The sequence below is a fragment of the Ammospiza caudacuta genome, chromosome 11, assembly GCF_027887145.1.
Source record: "Ammospiza caudacuta isolate bAmmCau1 chromosome 11, bAmmCau1.pri, whole genome shotgun sequence".
Classification (NCBI taxonomy): domain Eukaryota; kingdom Metazoa; phylum Chordata; class Aves; order Passeriformes; family Passerellidae; genus Ammospiza; species Ammospiza caudacuta.
In genome coordinates, this window is record NC_080603.1 from 6,681,384 (window position 1) to 6,701,793 (window position 20,410).

Genomic DNA, 20,410 nt, shown 5'->3' on the forward strand with positions numbered 1-20,410 from the left:
AATCCGCTTTCCATTGCAGCGCTCGCCTCGCAGGGAGGCTGTGGGGATGAGGGGGGTGGGAGCCTGTTTCAATTGTTTGGGGAATGGAAGAGACTGGTTCTGTGGCTGGTGGAGCCCAGCAGAGCTCTCACTGTGAGCAGGGAGCTTTCCCACTGCTGGTGCTTCCCTTGCAGCAGCAGAACCTGCAGGGTTTCTGAGTTGGTGGCACTTTGGTGGCAGGGGATGGAGCCTTGCCTGGGGCATGGGGTGTGCATCACCTGCCCGGGACAATTCTGAGGGAACAATACACAGTTTTTGGGATCTGGCCATTGGTCTCATCCAATCCAAGCTGAAAACCAATTCACTTAGGGGCAGGAGGGTTCCCACCCCGCCTCTCTCCAGGCAGGGGTGAATCTCTCACCTACTCCCATGTGAGCTCAGAAAAATGAATCACCAAAAATTAAAGGAAGCGAAGAAAGCAAGCAAAAAGAAAAAAAAAAAAAGAAAAAGAAAAAAAAAAAGATTAAAAAATCCCTCCCCAAAGCCGCCTTCCAGAGGGTTGGGCAAAAGATAAAAGCTCTCGGAGGAGTCGGGACTCCTCCTCTCCCACCACCGACCTCTCATTTAAATGTCTGTGTGCAGGCTGCAGCCGGCAGTGCCGGGCCGGCCGTGCCCCGGGGGCGATGCCCGGGCCGGGCACGGGCACCGAGCGGGGCTGCAGGTGACACCGGCGGTGACACCGGGGCGACGCGGGGGTGCCAGGACAGGCCCCGGTGCATGGACACCCCCGGGCAGGCCCCGATGGCGGCGCCGCTGCTGCTCTGGGTGGTTCTGCTGCGCTGGGCCAGCGGCGGGGGCTTCACCCGGGCGGGCAGGACCTGGCAGCACTGCACAGGTAGGAGCCGGGCCGGGGGTGCTGCACCGGGGACAGGTGGGCTCACCTGCCGGGACCGGGCTGGGATGCTCCCCACGCTGCCGGGACAAAGCCCAGGAGGTGTGCTATGATTTGGGGGGCAAAGCCCAGGAGGTGAGCTCTGTTCCGGGGAGAAAAGCCCAGGAGGTGTGCTATGATTTGGGGGGCAAAGCCCGCGAGGTGTGCTCTGTTCTGGGGGGCAAATCACAGAAGGTGAGCTCTAATTTGGGGGGAAAGCCCTGAAGGTGAGCTCTGATTTGGGGGGCAAAGCCCAGGAGACGAGCTCTGACTTGGGGAGAAAAGCCCAGGAGGTGAGCTCTGATTTGGGGAGAAAAGCCCAAGAGGTGAGCTCTGATTTGGGGGGCAAAGCTCAGTAGGTGAGCTCTGTTCTGGGGGGCACAGCCCAGAAAGTGTGCTGTGATTTGGGTCAGCCTCTCCTGGCATCCCAGCCCAGGTGTTTCAGTGCTCAGTGCTCGCTCAATGCACCGAGTGACAGAGGTGCCTCAGGGGCTGCATGGCAGCACCATGGATGGTGTCATTGCTGTGCCTGCAGCCCCCACAGTGCCACCAGGGGAGCATCCAGCCCTGTGGGAGCTGTAGGGAGAGCTGGGCCCGTCCCTGCTGCACAGGCGTTGTCCCAGGTTCTGCTGGAGTGGAGGCAGAGGGGAGGGGAAGGACTGGAAAAAGCCATGAAGTCCCCTGGAAAGTCCCTCCTGCCCGGATTTTCTGTGCTCTGACAGGCACAATCCCCACCCTCCCATCCCACCTCATTTCCCGAGCCCAGGAGGGCCCTGGTGCCCCAGCTCTGCCATCCCCTCCCCACGCCTGTGCTGGGTGGGCAGCAAAGCCTGGCCTCCGCTTTTGGGGCTGCTTAGGGCTTGTCCCAGTTTGATGGCAACTGTGTTTGCTTTTTGTTCCAGCCCAGGTGATGTGAGAAGAAAACCAGGGAGAGATTGGAGAGTTTCTGCCTCCTCCCTGAGGGGTTCCAGTCTCTCTGGGAATGTCCCTGCTGTTCCCAAGCAACCTTGGCTGGGGGTGCTGAGGCCCCAGCATCATCCTGGAGACCCTGGCACGAGGTCCCCTGACAGCATCAGTGCTGCCCAAGCTGGGCTGGAGCCCCCCAGCTGCCCTGCCAGCCTTGGCAGTGATGGATGTGGGGGGCAGCCCTTTGGATTTAGGGGTTTGGGTTTGGTCCCTTCCTGGCCCACAGCCTCCAGCCCCAGCTGAGCTCTCCCCCAGCTCACCCTCAGCATCTCAGGGGCAGCTGGGGGCTCCTAAACCCCTCTGCAAATCCAAGCCTGAGTTCAGCTTGTACTTTCTGCTGGGGAAAACAGGAACTGGCTGTTGCTTGAGTGATGCATTTCTGAAATAAGCTGTTCCAGTCAAACCCCCCCTCCCACCAGGACTTTGCTTAAACCAGCAGTGGGGTGGGCAGGGGGCACACAGAGCTGCCAGGGTGGGGAGGACCTCACCCATGTCCCTGCTCTGCTCTGGATGGAGCCACACGAGCAGATTCCTCCTGGCTCTGCCCACCTGGAACGGGGCTTGTGTTGGAGGAAGCGCTTCCCTTCTGCAGCTGGTTTGAATTCACACACACAGCCCAGCCTTGCTCGCAGCTCCCTCCTTCCCAGCCCTCCTGCTGTGCCCCAGCAGCCCGGATTTATTAGTACAAATTGGAGCTAAAAGCCAGGTCTCAGCGGGGCGGGACCGAATCAGGGATGGTTTGTGCTGCCAAGAGCGGCTTCATCTCTCGGGCACCATCTCCCCACCATCTCCCTCCTCTGCCAGAAAACCATTCCGAAATAAAACCAGGAGGGTCCCAGACCAGGAGAAACCCCCAGAGCTGCTCCAGCCCTGCCTGTGCCACGATGTTGGAGCTGGCATTGCTCCATGGGGTGGCACTTTCTGGTGCTGCTGTGCTGTGCGCTCTCACCGGGGCAATGCCCTGGGGCTGGGCACGGCGCTCCCTTCTCTGGGGAGAGGGTAATTATTTATAATGAGTGGTTTTGGTGCCTGCTGGGAGAGTGTGTGTATGCAATGAGGGCTGGGCTGGAAGAGCCCGAACGGCACCGGAGGGGTGGAGCTGTTCCCCACTGCCCTGAGAGCAGGGCTGTGGCAGCCTTGGAAGCAGCTGAGCAAGGAGACCTCATCCCACCATGCTGGGGAAGGTGGTCCAGTTGTTGAACCCAATGTGTGGTTTGGGGAACTGCCATCTGGAATGTCACCCTGAGAACAATTCCCTCCATTCTCTTCATAACTGATCCCAAAGGGCTGATGTCCACCTCATCCCACCATGTTGGGGTGTTCCAGTGGTTGAACCCAAAGTGTGGTTTGGAGAACTGTGACCTGGGGATGTCACTCTGAGATCAATTCCCCCCATGCCCTTCATAACTGATGCCAAAGGGCTGATGTCCATCTCATCCCACCATGCTGAGGAAGGTGTTCCAATTGTTGAAGCCAGTGTGGTTTGGGGAACTGCAATCTGGGGATGTCACCCTGAGAACAATTCCCCCCATCCCCTTCACAACTGATTCCAAAGGGATCAGACTGCATCCCTGCCTGCTGGGGCGGGGGGATCCCGAGGGTGTGCCTGGCTGGCAGGTCCCAGCTCCAGTGTCAGCACCCAGAGCTGCCTCAGTGAGACGGTTCTGCTCTCTCGCTGTTCCCGCTGTGGCGATGGAGATGCCAGCCTTGTGTCTGCAGGGCAAATCTCTGCTCTGGCCCTGGAGAGGGGCTCGGGGCAGACCCCAGGGAAGGACTGGCACGCTCCTGCAGCACGCCAGCCCATCCTGCTGCTCTGCCAGCTCCAGGTACCCCATCCTGACACCAGCAAGGGGGGCTATTTACAGACATGAATGAGATGGGGCTGCAGTGGAAAGGGCTTCGAGCTGTTTATTTTTCAGCATCAGTCTCATTACATGATTATGATAATGGGAAGGTGCTAGCAGCTCACAATCTAGGCAGCAGGCCAAAAAACTTAATGTTACAACTTACTTTATAAGCTTCTCAACTAATCACACAAAGCAAAAGGACATTGATAGTAGTTCTATCCAATCACCATAAGCACATGTACCTTTGGTTAAACAAGGCTTGCTTATTTCCAGTACAATATCTGTTTATAAGCCTTAAAACACAATGCACAGAGCTCCGTTATTAAGCTTTAACCTTCTTAATATCTTGCTAGATAAACTTTCTGCAGCTTAGAAAGCTATTGAGACAAGCATTAATACACAAGCTATTATTCTATTTGCCTTTGCTTTTCCTACAGTTTAAATAATTTTTCTGCTGACCTATCTCATGGCTGCTGCTTTAGCTCTACTCACAGTTCTGCCGCTATCTAAAGCCTGCCTTTTTCAGCTTTCCCAAAACCCTGTAATTTTATAAGTCCCCACACATCCCACCTGGGGGTAACGCCCTGGGCTGTCTCTCGGCACAGACCTGCGCCCGCTGGACGTGCTGTCGGAGGCGGTGCCGCCCGGGGCGCTGGCCCGGGGCATGCGGGTCCTGCAGGTGCAGGGGCTGCGGGGATTGCAGCTCTCGGCGTCGCGGCCCCGCGCCCTGGCCTTCCCCGCCTCGCGGCTCTTCATCCACTGCGACCGCTTCCCCGAGGAGTTCTCCATCATCGTCACCCTTCGGGCGCTGCGCCGCCCCGCCAAGGTGAGCACGGGCACGGCTGGGCATGGCACGGCTTGGCACGGCCCCGCAGGTGCCAGCCCGTGCCCTTCTGCAGAGGAACGAGTACATCTTCACGCTGATGGTGGAGGAGAGCCCCGGCGTGCTGGTGGGGATGCGCTACGCCCCCGACAAGCTGCACTTCATGTTCTGGAGCCAGGAGCGCGCCGGGGGATGGCAGAGCCGCGTCACCTTCCCCAACGTGTCCCTCTCCGACAGCCGCTGGCACACGCTCGTCCTGGCGGTGTCCGGACAGTCCTTCTCCTTGACAGTGGATTGCAGCGTGCCCAAGGATGTGTAGGTTGGGGCTCGGCAGGGCGGGCAGGGTGATGTTCTTCCACCAGTTGTGGGTGTTTCTGGGTCTGGATTGAAGACTTGAGACAGAATTCATTGAAAACTTGAGACGTAATTCATCTTTGGACTCAGGTGTTTATTATTTCTGATCAGTAAAACAATCTCACTACTGTGAGTTTGGCAGCTTTTCATAGTAGACACAAAAACACCAACAATCTCTTGTTACGAGGTCTTTTAAGACTAACCTACCCAATTAAGAACTAAACTATCCAGTTAAGAACCCCGAGGATGTGTAGGTTGGGAGCGGTGCTGGGGGCTCGTCAGGGCGGGCAGGGTGATGTTCTTCCACTGAGGGGGTCCCAGTTGTGGGTTTTTCTGGGTCTGGATTGAAGACTTGAGACAGTAATTCATGTTCAGACTCAGGTTTATTATTATTATTTCTTATCAGTAAAACAGTCTCACTACTGTGAGTTGGGCAGCTTTTCATTAGAAGGCACAAAATGGCCAACAATCTCTTGTTCCAAGGTCTTTTAAGACTAACTATCCAATTAAGAACTAAACTGTCCAATTAAGAACTAAACTATTAAGAACCCCAAGGATGTGTAGGTTGTGTTCAGTAATTCGTGTTCAGACTCAGGTTTATTATTATTATTATTATTATTATTATTATTATTATTATTTCTTATCAGTAAAACAGTCTCACTACTGTGAGTTGGGCAGCTTTTCATTAGAAGGCACAAAATGGCCAACAATCTCTTGTTACAAGGTCTTTTAAGGCTAAACTGCCCAATTAAGAACTGACACCTAGATTATTTTCCCTTTTCCAATTAAGAACTGACACCTAGGTTATTTTCCCTTTTAACCCACACCTCCTCTGGCCACTGCTTTGAAACTGCCCTTTTTTGTGAAACCTCTCCTCTGCCCATCCCCAGGGTGGTGGAGACCCCATTTCCAGCCTCGCTGTCGGTGAGGAGAGCCAGCTTCTACCTGGGCAACAGGAGGAGGAGGAAAGGCGTGTTCACGGTAGGTGCCCCTGCTCTGGGCTGTCCAGGGTGCCCAGAGGGGCTCAGGGCTGGCTCTGGGGTGACCCACAGTCAGTCCCCTATGCTGGCAGGGCTTGGGCCATGGCACAGAAGGCAGAGTCCCTCCTGTGGGTCCCTGCCATGTGGAGGCATAGCAAGGCAGCTGCTCCAAGCCCCATGCCAGTGCTCCCCTTACTCCAGCTGTTAGATTGCCCCAGCTGTTAGATTGCCCACAAATCCTGTGGGCACTTCTGCATTGTGACCGTGGTCACAGGGGTTTTCAGGATGAGATAGAGATGAGAATGTTGACTGTATGATCAGAAGGCTTGATTTATTATTTTATGATATATATAACATTATGACTATATTAAAAAGAAAAGGAAGGAAAAGGTTCTTCAGAAGGCTAAGCTAAGAATAGAATAGAATGATAACAAAGATCTGTGTCTCGGCAGAGAGCGAGACTCAGCTCCGCCATGAGTGGTCAGTAAATTTAAACATCTACAGGAGACCAATCACAGATCTACCTGTTGCATTCCACAGCAGCAGATAACCATTGTTTACACTTTGATGCTGAAACTTCTCAGCTTCAGCAGGAAAAATTCTAATGAAAGGATTTTAATGAAAAGATGTCTGTGACACTGCATCCCAGGAGGGAAGGCAGGAAATCCAAGGCATGGATTACCTGCAGCTCCCATTCTGTGATCCGTGGGACTTGGTCTCCATCCCTGTGCCCCCACTTTTCCCAGGGCTTGCTGAGACAGCTTGTGCTGCTGCCAGGAGCTGATGCCACCCCCCGGATGTGCCACGGCCTGAACTTCAAAGTGGCAACGCTCTCTGTGCCCAGTGTCCTCCAGGATGTCCCTGCAAAGGCAGTGAGCAACGAGGTGCTCAAATACCCCTACGGTCAGTGCCCCATGGCAGGCTCTCAGCAGAGAGAGGAAGGGGCTGGGAATGAAGCAGGAGCAGAGGGGAGGAGGGTGCTCCTGTCCCCAGCACTCTCTGTTTCTCAATGTGTGTGTTGGGATCCCTGTCCAAAATCTTCCTGAACACAAAGGGTGGCCCTGCCTGGCTCCCTGGGCTCATGTCAGTGACCCCACACAGATTGTCCCAGTCTGTGCTTTCCCAGATCTGTGCTGGGATTCTATTTTCCCCACTGCCTGATGAGGATGAGACCAAAATGTTTGTCCTCCCTGCCTCTGTGCTCCTGCACTGTGTGCACTGAGAGACTCCTGCCTGGCTCCTCTCCTGTAGGGGGATAGAACATAAGCAAATAAAGGTAGTATAGAAAGTAATCTTACCCCCTAAAGAGTTGCAGCTGAGCCAATTATTAAGGATTAGGAGCAGGCCTGATGTTAACAGGCCACAGCTGTAGCCAGTAGGAAGAGTGTTATAAAAGAGTGGGTTGGTGGGAACTGGAGTTAGTTGGCTGCTGTGAGGACAAAGAAGAGTCAGTGCCCAGAGGAGCTGCCTACAAGAAACGTCACGGAGGTACAAAACTCTGGCAACAAAGAACCCTTGCAATGTAATGACAATAGACCTCTTGCAATATAATGACAACACTCTGTGCCCAGAGACTGACATGAAGGTGACCCTGGGGGCCCGGCCCCGCTGCTCCAAGCAGGAGAAGGCTCAGTTCTGGTTCAACGCCTCCCGGCGAGGGCTGTACCTGTGCAACGGCAGCGCCTGGCTCTCCATGCTGGAAGGTACCCGGGGAGGCTCTGGGGAGGGAAGGAGAGCCTTGCAGCAGAGCAGGAGCTGAGCTTTGCTTTTGCAAAGGTGACTCTGACAAAGGGGAGAGAAAATGATGCATCTGACTCCATCATCAGGAGGCTAAAGAATTACTTTATTGTACCATACTATGTATATTTCATCTAAACTGAATCTGCCATGCACTCACTCTTGCTCACCACTGCTCACACTGCACTCATCTCTGATTCTCCCATGACAGTGTGACACACACACACAACTGACCCTGATAGGCCAAGAGAACAAAACATCCTCACTTTGAGTAAACAATTTCCATATTGCATTCTATTATATCACAACACAAGCGAGGTAAGAATTGTGTTTTCCTTCTTCTCTGCTTGTCTCACAGCTTCTCTCTGTTCAGAGGGCATGTGAATGCCACAGTTTGCCCCCCAAACCCCTTTGGGATGGGAGTCAGTAGCAATGAGGGGCTGGGGGGGCCCCTGTCTGTGCTCTGCTTGGCAGGGTTTTGCTTTGCTCTCAGTGCCCATGATGCTTCCAGAGCATCTCTGGATTCAAGTGCCTCTCTGCTTCTCCAAGTTATCTGTCCCTCCTGGGAATTTTCTGGGCAGGATGAGCTCCTGACCTGTCTGCTCAGACAGCTCACCCCACAGAGAGCCATGCTCAGGGTGTTGGGGTGCTGCCCCAGTGCAAAAGTGTTTGTGGGATGAATAAAAGGAAACAAAGAGACCCAAAAGCTGCCAGAAATACCAGGGATGATTGGGAGGGTGGCAGACACAGGCCTCAATATCATCTGGGCCCTGGTGGAACACTTGGTAAGGAAATCAGTGGGAGTACCAAGGTGGGAAAGCCAACCAGAGCCTGGGATGGATGGGTGTTCTTTAATTACATGGGTTTCATCTACTGGTACTGTCACTCACTCCAGGCTGTCTTCCCAGGATCGCTGGAGAGGACATGGAGGATGGGATAAGTCCCTAACTGAGCTGTCCTTCCCTTCCCTCCTCTCCCAGCATTTTTCTGGGTTTGGATGAGCCATTTGTTCCCCACAGCAGTGACTGGACCCTCTATCCTTCCCTACCTCTGGAAGCCATCAGGATTGGCATGATGTCCTTGTTTTCCCAAGGAGAGCTCATGCTGGGGTCTTACTGACCTGTGCCCCTTGGTGCCACCAAACACTGCCCTTTCTGCCCTTTGTCCCTTCCAGTGCCCATCTGCCTGCTATCAGGGCCACTCTGGAGGTTTCTGCTCCAATTTCTGGCATTAATTCTGTCTTAGCCTTCCCTAACCTCTCTGGCTGTCATCTCCTCCTTGCTCTCTTGAGGATGAATGTACCAAAGTGATCCAAATCCGTGCCATGGGGTTATTCCCTGCTCCCAGGGAGAACAAGGCTGGATGTGCTGCAGTCAGCCTCTTCCCACCCCTTGGTTTGGCCCTTCACCCCCAGTGGCACCAGGACCCTCATGTGCCCCACAGAGCCCTGCACAGCAGCAGGTGCCACTGAGGCAGGGTCACCACATTTCTCTTCACAGAGAAAAGCAAAGCAAAATTCTGGCCAAGAATATTTCTGGGTTTCACACCCTCTGAACCTCAGAGGAAAAAAACCCCAAACAATTCTTATCTCATTTACTTCTCCTGTGTTGTTCACAAATGGAATGCATTGTGGAAGATTGTTTACCTGAAGGGAATTGGTAATTAATTGGATTCTGGTGTGAGTGTTTTGATTCATTGACCATTAGAATCCAGGTTTGTGTGTGTTGGGACCGTGGGCTGACAGTCACCAGATTCTCTGTGGTGGTGTCAAAGGGGTCCCAGGATGAGGGAAGAGACGATAATCTTGACTCCATGTTTCAGAAGACTGATTTATTATTTTATTATATGTATTATATTAAAACCATACTAAAAGAATAGAAGAAAGGATTTCATCAAAAGCCTTGACAGGAAAAGGAAATGGAATGATAATAAAATCTTGTGACTGACCAGAGCATCTGAGACAGCTGGACTGTGATTGGCCATTAATTAAAAACAACCACATGGACCAATCAAAGATGCACCTGTTGCATTCCACAGTAGCAGATAATTATTGATTTTTCTTTTCCTCTGAGGCCTCTCAGCTTCTCAGGAGAAAAAATCCTGGCAAAGGGATTTTTCAGAAAATATGACTGCAATTCTGGGCAGTTGAGTGCTTGGCAATTTCAATTTAGATGTAATGTGATATAGTATAGAATAATACAGTATAATAAAGTAATTAATTAGCCTTCTGATATAAATGGAGTCCTCCTCACCATTCCTCTTGTTTGTTGGCGGCAAAAATATCCACGATAAGCTCCTCTCCAGCTAAAACCCACCTGTTTTTAACCTCATCCCTCTTTCTTTGTGTGCTCCCAGTCCAACCCAGGCTGGACTACGTGGAGGAGCACCAGAAGCTGGTGACCAACTCGGAGACCATGGGTGTTGAGGTGTTCACCATCCCCAGGCTGGGGCTGTTTGCAGCCACGGCCAACAGGCTGACACCCCCGGGATCAGCCATCTACAGGTGGACTGACGGCAAGTTTGTGCACTACCAGAACATCCCCACACACCAGGCACAGTCCTGGAAGTATTTCACCATTGGGAAGAAGGTGAGCCTGCCAGCAAGGTGCTCCCATGTTGCAGTGTATAAGCTGAAGGTATAAAGTATAAACGGAAGGTGTAAAGTATAAACTGCAGGTGCCCAGCACTGGGTTCTCTGAAGCCTGGAGTCTTGGACATGGTTTAGAAAATATCACTTTGGAGAATATAGGTTTAGAGAATACAGGTAGCTGCATCTCAGAGATCTGCCTATGGTCTTGAAGTACCATCAGGGCCTGCATTTCCCTCTTGAGGCCAGCTGAGTCCAACTTGTTGCATTTTAAAATTCTCTTGTTTTTAAATTATTCCAGGAATTCAGAGCTGCCTCTTCTCCCATGGTCAATCTGCCCTGGGGCTTGAGCAGAGGATTTGCCTGGTTTCTCTCCCTGGGAAGCTGTTTAGCACCTGGGGGGAGCCCAGGAAAGCCATCTGCTGGGAGCCAGCTCTGTGCAGGGCTCCCAGGGAAGCTGGGACTGTTCCCCCTCTGTTGTGACCCATTCTGGCTTTGTCCCCAGGGTTTTCTCTTCCCACTGGAGCTGTTTCTGGGGATGCCCCAAAGGGGCTCCATGGACTGGTGCTTGCAGGGAGAGCAGGGCTGGGGATTCACCTTTTGTGGGGGGACAGCCCAGCCCTGTCCTTGGGGGCGGCTGAACAAAGCCTTGGTCCTGTACAGGCCAGGAGACAGGAGACACTCCCACTGACTCTTTCCTCTTTCTGGGCTGTGTCCCTGTGCCTCTTTGTGGCCCAAACTGGGCCATAATCTCTGCATAATGTCCTTCCATCCGAAGGACACTGGGGTGGCACAGCGTGACAGAGCTCGGATGTGCTCCCTGCCTTGCACTTGGCCACCTCTGCTGCACCACTCTTGTCCCTTACACTTCCACAGGGGTTTCTTGGTCTGGGAAATGTTTTGTCTCAGGGAATTGTTAGCATTATTGTCATTGTTATGCCTTTTTTTGTTCTGAACCACCTTTGCCTTCAGAGGGGTTTGTCACTTCCCTCCTTCCCCAGTGCATTTTACGTCCATGCTCCCCATTCCTGGGCCTGGAGGGTGTGAGTGCAGACAGCTCAGCTCTCCCTCCCCTTGTCTAGGAGCTGCTGGCTGCCAGTTGTGCCCCTGCCATGGGGGCAGGACCCCCAGAGGCCACTGGGTCCCTGTCCCCACTTTGTGGGGACAGCTCAAGGACCATCTCATCCCACACCAGCCACCTCCATCCCGCCTCCCCCTGCATTTTCTTGCCCATGCTGCTTTGAGAGGAGAAGAAACCCAAGCCACCTGGGCTTTTCCTTTTCCAGATCTTCCTGGCAGTGGCCAATTTTGAGCAGAACGAGAGGGGCCAGGAGTTCTCAGTGATTTTCAAGTGGAGCCGCAGGAAGGCGAAGTTCCTGGCGTACCAGAGGATCAGCACGCACAGCGCCCGCGACTGGGAGGCCTTTGTCATCCAGGGAGAGGCTTTCCTGGCTGTGGTCAACCACAGGGAAGGTAGCCAGCCCTCAGGGCTCCCTGCAGGGGGGTATCTGCTGTAAGAGCTGAAATGAGGGATGTGGGATTCCAGGCAGCTCTCCAAAATGCAGTTTATTGTATACAAAATGCAGTTTATTTTATCCAAAATGCCGTTTATTCCATCCAAGATGTTACAGCAGTCCAGGGTCATGGGTGACAGAGCTGTGCCCACAGCTGTCAGCTCCAGCTGCAGGCAGGCCTGGAGACCCTTAGTTTAGGTTACAATGCTTTATATACTTTTCTTTTGGTTACAATGCATTATATACTTTTCTTTGCTGAGCATCTTAATACAGCAGAACCAATCTATACCTTAACTATTATCTATAGCCTGTCATAACTACTGTGAATACCATATCCATGTTACTATTCTCCAGTCACTAAAAGTTAGTACATTACAGTTTAAGCTAGAAGTTGTTTTTCCAGCTTTTTTGCAGTGGAAAATTCTGAGACCTTTTTTCTACTTGCAACATCTGCTGACTTGTTGGCCTGTGCTATCTTTCTTCTTGCTAAAAATATCTTGTTTGAGATGGGTTTATCCTTTGCTCTAAGTCATAAAAACCCCTTTTAACTAACACACCTTTTGCTTCCTTGGTTATCCAGTAAAACTGGCTCAGCAATTATTTTCTTCTATATAAAAACTTGCTTTCATTTCTATTCCTTCTTCAGATTTGACATTCAAAAATCTTTCTGCTAAGCATCCATATCTGTGAGACTTTCTTGTCAAGCTTTCATCCTTCCCAGCAGTCTGGAAGCCTGGCAGTGCCCTGCTCAGAGCAGGCTCCCTGTGCATGCTGAGGAGTGCAGGGGAGCTGAACACTCAGCCTGGGGTCCCCCGGGACTCCCAAGGCCTTGGGAGGAGAGAAAAGCTCTTGAGCAAGTGGCTGACACAGTCACCCTCTGGGTTCTGACTGCAGGGGACAAAGAAAGAGTGGGGACAGGGTCTGTGCTGAATCTTTCTGCTTATTTTCAATTTTATCTCCAGTACTACGTAACCAGGCAGTGCTGCAGGTGAAGCCAGATCCTCAGCCTTGGAGGAGCTGGATGGAGCTTTAGGGCAGGGGGAAGCCCACAATTTCAGGAGCTTAGGGGATGTAGGCACACAGTTTGTGGTGGTTGGGAGTGGGGCTGAGCCCCAGTGGGCACAGCTGTGAGCAGCAGGTGAGCAGCACTGACAGCAATGAGCCAGGGAGTGCCCAGGGGCACTGACCAACCACCAAAGGGAACAGAGGGCACACAGGTGCAGGGCAGCAACAGGAGGGGACAAAAGGCTGGGCTGAAGAACAAGAAGGGCCAATGCTTGAAGCCTTCTGAAGTGGTGAGGTGTTGCTCTGTATGGGCTGAAGCTTTCTGAAATTGTGTGGTGATATTCTGTGTATGGTGGCTGTCTCAACTGTGACAAGTGCTGTGGCATAGGGACACATCCCTGCCACAGAGCAGAGCTTGTCCACCCTGGGCTGCTGGCAGGGAGCCTCTGGAGTGCTGCCTGTGTGGGGACAAAGCCCCTGCCTGTCCCTCCTCTCCCAGGGCTGCCACAAAGCTGCTGCTGCTGCTGAGCACTTGGGACAGGCTGTTGGTGTGTTCCATGGGATGGAGACACTAGATAGGGATGGAGGGGTCTTTAGGTAGGGATGGAGGCTGTAGAATCTCTTTGGCTACTTCTTGGGGAGCAGCAGGTCACTTACAAACAGCCTCGAGACCTGCTGGCAAATATTCATGGAGCTGAGCCTATTTTGGGGTCTTGTTTCCTCCACAAAGCAGGAATTGCTTTCCCTCATGGCGCCCATCTGTGTCCCCCAGGGAACAACCACAACATAGACAGTGTGATATACAGGTGGAACCCCAGGACAGGGCTGTTTGAAACCAACCAGACCATTCCTACCTCTGGAGCCTACGACTGGGAGTTCTTCACCATTGGGCCATATTCCTTCCTGGCTGTGGCCAACACATTCAATGGCACCTCCACCAGGATCTACTCACACATCTACATCTGGCTCAGGGGCTCCTTCCAGCTCTTCCAGTCCATCCTGGTAAGGCTTGGCCCCTGCTCCTCTGTGTTTGGACAGGGCAGCCACATGCAGCTCCTCACGGCCTCCTTCCCCACAGACGTTTGGTGCAGCTGACTGGGAGGTTTTCCACATTGGGGACAGAGTGTTCCTGGCTGTGGCCAACAGCCACAGCTATGACAGTGGGATGCCAGCACCCTCCAACTTCTATGCCATCAACTCCTCCATCTATGAGCTGAACGTCACGGCCCAGATGTTTGTTAAATTCCAGGACCTTCTCACCTACAGGTACCTGGGCAAGGGTTCAGGGTGCTTCTTGGTCCTACCCCTGAGCACCCCAAAGGTATCATGGAATCCCAGAATGGTTGGGTGGGAATGGTCCTTAAATCCCATCTCATTCCATCCCCACCATGGGCAGGGACACCTTCCCCTACCCCAGGTGGCTCCAAGCCCTGTCCTGCCTGGCCTTGGACACTTCCAGGGATCCAGGGGCAGCCACAGCTTCTCTGGGCACCCTGTGCCAGGGCTTCTTCTCTTTCAGTTTAAAACTGCACTTGCCTGTCTCCTGGAGGGTTCCTGCAGGCTTCACACTCCCAGGGCCTGAGGCTGGTGGGGAGGGTGTTGGGTGATGGCTCCTTGGCACCAAACCCCAGTGGGAGCTGGGAGAAGAGCCTAGGTTTGGGAATGAGGGTGGATTTCTTTCAGGAGCAGCCTGGGGGGAAGAGCAGGGATTTTTATGTGTCAGAGACTGGGGTGGGGTGGCCACATGGAGGTCATCTCACCTGTCCCTCTGCCCATTCCCTCCCCAGTGCCCTGGATTGGGAGTTCTTCTCGGTGGGAGACGACTCTTTCCTGGTGGTGGCCAACTCCTTCGATGGCTTCACCTTCTCTGTCAACAGCATCATCTACAGGTACTGCACAGGGCGGGCTGGGGGCTGCTGCCAGCAGGAACAACCCTGGGCACACCCTGCTGCACCTGCCCAGGGAGGGTGGGCAGGATTATTCCCTGTTTCCAGGCAGGGATGGGACATCACACCCTGAACCACAGCAGGGACGTGGCATCCCCATGGCACCCTGCCCTCCCTGTGCAGGTGGCAGGGCTACGAAGGCTTCGTGGCAGCGCACCAGCTGCCCACGGTGGGCTGCAGGGACTGGGAGGCGTTCCACACCGCCGAGGGCTCCTTCCTGCTCTACTCCAGCGCCAGGGAGCCGCTCTCCAAGGTGCTCAGGCTGAAAACCACCTGAGGCAGCCGAGACACGCCCAGCCCGTCGGGGGAGAGGGACACAGAGCCCGGGAATGGCTGCAGCATCGGAGCATCAGCCGGGCAGGGGCTGCTGCAGGAAAGGAGGAAGAGGAGGAGGGAGCTCCAGGCTCTCTGCAGCCTTGTCCAGGGGCTGTTTCTCCTGGGAAAGCTCTGCCACCACCATGTCCTAGCCAAGGTTGTGGAGCGTGGGTGCATCCCCTGGCTTAGCAGAACCGTGGTTCCAGGCAATTTCCAGTGCCCAGGAGGGACCCAGAGCCTGCACAAAGGCAGGGAAGGAAGAGGCGGAGCAGGTCAGGAGCTGCTGGGCTGGATGCATGGCACAGGGGAGTAAACACGTGAGAAATTGTGGGGGAACAGTGTGTCCAGGCTTGGCTCTGCCTGCCTGGGCTGTGATGTTCCTGAGGACAGCTGGTTTGGTATTGCAGCCATTCTTCATGTCACCTTTGTGCCACTGCCACAGTGCTGCCCATCTCCCTCTCTGGGCTGGTTCTCCTTCAACAAGTTCAGAGCTGTTGGTGTGCTCCAGGGCCAGCACTGCTCCATGCCTGGGGTTAGGGACCCCTGAGCAAACCTGCTTTGCATTTGGACCCACCCAGCTGCCATGGGAGTGGGGAAAAACCCAAACCTGCTTCAGGTGCAACTGTGGCCTCTTTTCTTTTCCTCACCTTTGCTGGGGGGACTCTTTTGCTTAACCAGAGCTGTAATAAAGTGTGTGCACCCAGCCTTTCTCCCACATGCTGCTCTGCGTCCCTTCACCCAGCAAATCACCCCTGAATGGCCATGGCCAGCCCAGTGAGGATGGGGTGGCCCTGAGCTCAGGAGTGTGCTGGGCTGGGGGTGCCCCTCTGTTCCACCCACTTGGGTGTCCCAGAGCCCCTCTCAGCCTTCCCAGAGCCAGGATGGATTCCTGCTCAGCTGGGACACCCATCCTGGCACTGGGAGCACTCAGGAGGTGCCAGCCCCATCAAGAAGAGCTGGGGAGGGGTCACAGCCTGAACTTTTGCAGGGTCCAGACCTGCAGGGGAACCTCTGCATCCCTCCCTCCCCTCCCCTCTCCTCCCTGTTCACTGAACACTCCCTGCTCAGTGCAGCTGGCTCTGCCAGGAAGGACCATTTCTCCCCTGTGAGAAAAGGGACAATTTGATTTGCTTCCATCACTGAGCTGTGAGCAACAACTCTAATTCAGCCTGAGAAGGGCAAGATAAGGCAAGATCAGATGTGTTTGGGCAGCTGGTCCCTGCTTGGGACTCAGCTGAGCGTGGAAGGGGATGGTGCCTAATGGGAGTTGTGCTGGTACATTGAATTTAGGCAGATTGGATTAGGATAAGCCCCCCAAGCACCATGAGCACCACCACCCTCCCTGGACGCTCATCTCCCAGCACAGCACAAACCCTGAGGGCTTTTCCTTTATTGAGGAAGCAGAGACTTTGGAGTTCCCTGGTGCTGAGGGCCCTGGGGAGGCTGTGCTGCCCTTGGCAAGGCTGGTGCCTCGCTGGAGCCAGCATGGAGTGACCCCTGTGCACCCCTGCAGGGACCTCCTGGCCCCACAGCCCACCTCTCCCAACCACAAGGGTGTGCTGGGGCTGCATTCCCTGCCAGCCCAGCTCTGGTGGGGAAAAAGGCTCTGCCTGAGGCTGCTTGTCACCACGGACGGGCCCGTGTGGGGTGTCCCGTGTCATCTACTCTGTCCAGCCTTGCTGGGGAGGGGGGATTGGTGGCACTGGTCTGGAGAAAGCACTGGAGAATCCCACCAGGAAGCTTTGATGCCCACCAGGTGGTCATGAGCTCCATGTGAAGATGCTGGAAGCTGGCACCCAGCCCTGCCCTTTTGGGTGGTGCTGGTGCTCCCTGCCGTGGGCTGCCTGTGGATGAGCCTGAAGCTGCACCCAGCTCTCACTACAGGGCTGTGCTGGTGTGTCAGAACCCAGGAAATTCCTCTGGCTGCCCTGCAGTACTCGAGACCCTGCCCAGGGGGCTCAGAGACCTTGACACAGAGCCCCAGACCCCTGTGCCTTTGATTTAGCCCTTGGAAAAAACAATTACCTACCTTATATGAAGAATTATGAGCCACGGAAGTTTAAGTAGAATGATAGTGAATTTATCACAGGGTGAAAAATAGATTTTTTTGGGGTTTTTAGAACAGGGGTTCAGGAGGCAAGATGGAGGAATCTGGGCATGTCCAGCCTTTCTCCTTCTTCTTCTTGGCATCCATCTTCTGCTGTGATGGTGTGGGAACCCAGGGCATCCCTCTGGCTGTCCAGGATGGCCAGGACCCTGCCAGGGGGCTCAGAGACCCTGGCACAGAGCCCAAAACACCTGTGGGTTTGATTGTGACCCGTGGAGCAAATTACCAACCTTAGATGAAGATCAGCAAGCCACAACAGTTTAGTTGGAATAATAGTGAATTTATCATGGGGTGGAAAAGTAGATTTTGGGGTTTTGGTATGGGGGTTCAGGAGGCAAGATGGAGGGATCTGGGTGTGCCCAGCCTTTCTCCTTCTTCTTCTTCTTGGCCTCCATCTTCTGCTGTGATGGTGGCACTGACAGATTGGTTTAGAGTAGAAGCTCACTGTCTAACATAGGTGATAGGTATTGGAAAGTAATTGTAGATATTGTGCAGGTAGTTTTTAGTATAAAAAGATAACACTGTCCTGGGGCAGGCAGAGTGCCTGGAACTGTCCTGCTTGATGGACCTCAGCAGGGCAGGAGAAAGAATTTTATAGATAAGATACAATAAACAACCTTGAGAGCGAGAAATGAAGAGCTCTGACTCCTTTGAGTGCCGAGCTGGGAAAAGAGACTTTCTTGTCGCAGACACGTTTTATGAAAAATCCTTTCCTTAGGACTTTTCCTCCTGAGATGCTGAGAGGCCTCAGAAACAAAATGTAACCATTGATTATCTGCTGCTGTGGAATGCAACAGGTGCATCTGTGATTGGTCTCATGTGGTTGTTTCTAATTAATGGCCAATCACAGTCAGCTGGCTCAGATGGAGAGTCTGAGACAGAGTCTTTGTTATCATTCTTTTCTATTCTATTCTTAGCTTAGCCAGCCTTCTGATGAAATCCTTTCTTCTATTCTTTTAGTATAGTTTTAATATAATATATATCATAAAATAATAAATCAAGCCTTCTGAAACATGGAGTCAGATCCTCGTCTCTTCCCTCATCCTCAGACCCCTGTGAACATGGTCACACTTTCTAACATATTTTGGGGTCACTCTGAGCAGCTAGAGACCCCGAGGCTGGTGCTCACTGCCGTGGGCTCTCTGTGAAGATGCTGGAGCCGGCACCCAGCCCTCACTACAGGGCGGTGCTGGCGCTCTCTGCCCGTTCCCGTGTGCCTGGCGGTGCCCGCGGGTGCCCGCGGGAGCGCTCCCGGTTGTGTCGCACGTAGCCCATGACATAGGCGGCGAGCATGGCGAACCAGCCGAACACGGCGAGCAGCGTGGCCACGTCCGTGCTCCTCCGTGGCACGCTGCAGAGGTTGGCGCCGCTGCCCAGCGCCTGCAGCAGCGGCTTGCCCACGAGCTCGTGTCGCGGGGCCGTGTGGCAGGTGATGTCCCGCACGGAGTCGGGGTGCAGCCGCGCCGCCCCCAGCAGCTCCTGCAGGGCGCACCCGCAGCGCCAGGGGTTGTTGGCCAGCCGCAGCTCGGCCCTGAGAGCCAGCAGCGCCTCCTTGGGAATGCTGCGGATGCGGTTCCCGGACAGGTCGAGGCTCCTCAGCCCGGCCGCCACCCCTCTGAAGGCCGCCCTGTCGATGTGCTCGATGGCGTTCCGGGACAGGTCGATCTCCTGCAGGCGGGACAGGTGCCTGAAGGCGTTGCTGGGGATGCTGGTGATGCTGTTGGCGTCCAGCTTGAGGAGCACCGCGTCCCTGGGGATGTCCTTGGGGATCTCCTGCAGGTGCTGGGAGCTGCAGAGCACAGCCTTGGCCCCGGCCCGCTCCGTGCACTGGCAGCTGGGCGGGCAGGAGCTGCCCCAGGGGATGCAGAGCAGGAGGCAGAAGAAAGCCTGGGCCATGCTGCTGGTGCTGGTGAGGGTCATCCTGCAGGCAGGCAGCTGGGCACGGCCCCTGGCAGCTCCCCGGGCATGGCAGCAGCTCCTGGGCACCAGGAGAGTCCCTGGGCATCCCTGCAAGGCCTCTGCCATGGCTGGAGGGAAGCTGTGGGTGGAGGGGATGGGGTGTCACAGACATGTTTTATGAAAAATCCTTTCCTTAGGGTTTTTTTCTCCTGAGAAGCTGAGAGGCCTCAGGAACAAAATGTAAACAATAATTATCTACTGCTGTGGAATGCAACAAGTAGATCTTTGATTAGCCCATGTTGGTTGTTTCTAATTAATGGCCAATCACCGCCGAGCTGTCCAGACTGTCTCGGTCAGTCATAATTTCTTTTTTTCCTATTCTTAGCTAGCCTTCTCATGAAATCTTTTCTTCTATTCTTTTAGTATAGTTTTAATATAATATATATCATAAAATAATAAATCAAGCCTTCTGAAACATGGAGTCAGCATTATTGCCTGGAACAGAGGGCATGGCTCCTGTGTGATGTGCCTGGCAAAGGGGTGAGAGGCTGGGCTCATGAGACTGGAGTGACACTGGCTGTCTTTCCCAGGACAGCTTAATTGGGATTAATTAAAAATAGAAACCCCAGCTGCCCTACCCCTGTCTCTGCAGGGACCACCCCAGTGGACAAAGGGAGCTCTGCCCCATCCTGCTGCCAGTTTCCAGGGGGGATGCATTAATTTGCTACTGGAGAGCAGCAGCAGCAAATCCCTGTCTCACCAACCCTGTGTTTAAAAAGAAGTGATGAGTCAGACTCTAAGGATCATCAGAGTGATTTAATCACCACCAGGGTTTTAAATAACAAGATGTGTTTTGCTTTCCCTTCCCTTTCCTTCTGTGTGAGCTGGTACAAGCCAGGTTTCCATGAGTTTCACCAAAGAAGTGTTTGGAGGTGAGTTTGTGTTTTTAAAGTAAATGAAGAGTGTGGTTTGACAGCCTGACTGTGGGGCTGGAGGGGAAGGGAGGAGCCACTGCCTGGCACAGTAAAGGGGGTGATGCAGGAGCCCCAGAGGACACCCCAGTGCTGCCAGGGGCAAGGCAGGAGGTGAGGCAGGTGGGGCACCTTTCCTCTGCCTTTGGTGCTGCTCATGTCCCTGCTGCTGCCTTGGCCAGCCTGGCAGAAGAGACCCTCACTGAGGGGAGGTCTGAGAGGCCAAGGGAACATTTCTCACGGGAATTAAATGTCCCATGTGGTGTCATTATGGGCACCAAGTTGTTGTCCCTGTGGTACCAGAATCCTTCTGCTAATGGCACTCCCCTGGCAACAGCAGCATCCCTCAGGTGTGCCCAGGGTACCACAGGGGGATGCTCACACCTAAGGGATGCTCACACCCAAAGGATGTTCACACCTGAGGGATGCTCACACCTGAGGGATGCTCA

At 53.8% G+C, this 20,410-nt stretch overlaps 2 protein-coding genes across 2 annotated transcripts; one reads left to right on the forward strand and one right to left on the reverse strand.

Annotated features, from left to right (window-relative positions):
- The first annotated feature begins 756 nt into the window (after positions 1-756).
- TSPEAR (thrombospondin type laminin G domain and EAR repeats) lies at positions 757-15,027 on the forward strand. The gene is made up of 12 exons (XM_058812517.1): positions 757-874; positions 4,329-4,549; positions 4,623-4,861; positions 5,791-5,881; positions 6,627-6,783; positions 7,452-7,583; positions 9,973-10,205; positions 11,491-11,677; positions 13,496-13,725; positions 13,802-13,989; positions 14,511-14,612; positions 14,793-15,027. The coding sequence occupies exons 1-12, from the start codon at positions 757-759 to the stop codon at positions 14,944-14,946; spliced, it is 2,052 nt and encodes a 683-aa protein (XP_058668500.1). The 3' UTR covers positions 14,947-15,027.
- Positions 15,028-18,267: 3,240 nt separating this feature from the next.
- Positions 18,268-19,116, reverse strand: LRRC3 (leucine rich repeat containing 3). Its single transcript, XM_058812493.1, has one exon. The coding sequence runs from the start codon at positions 19,114-19,116 to the stop codon at positions 18,268-18,270; it is 849 nt and encodes a 282-aa protein (XP_058668476.1).
- Positions 19,117-20,410: the final 1,294 nt, after the last annotated feature.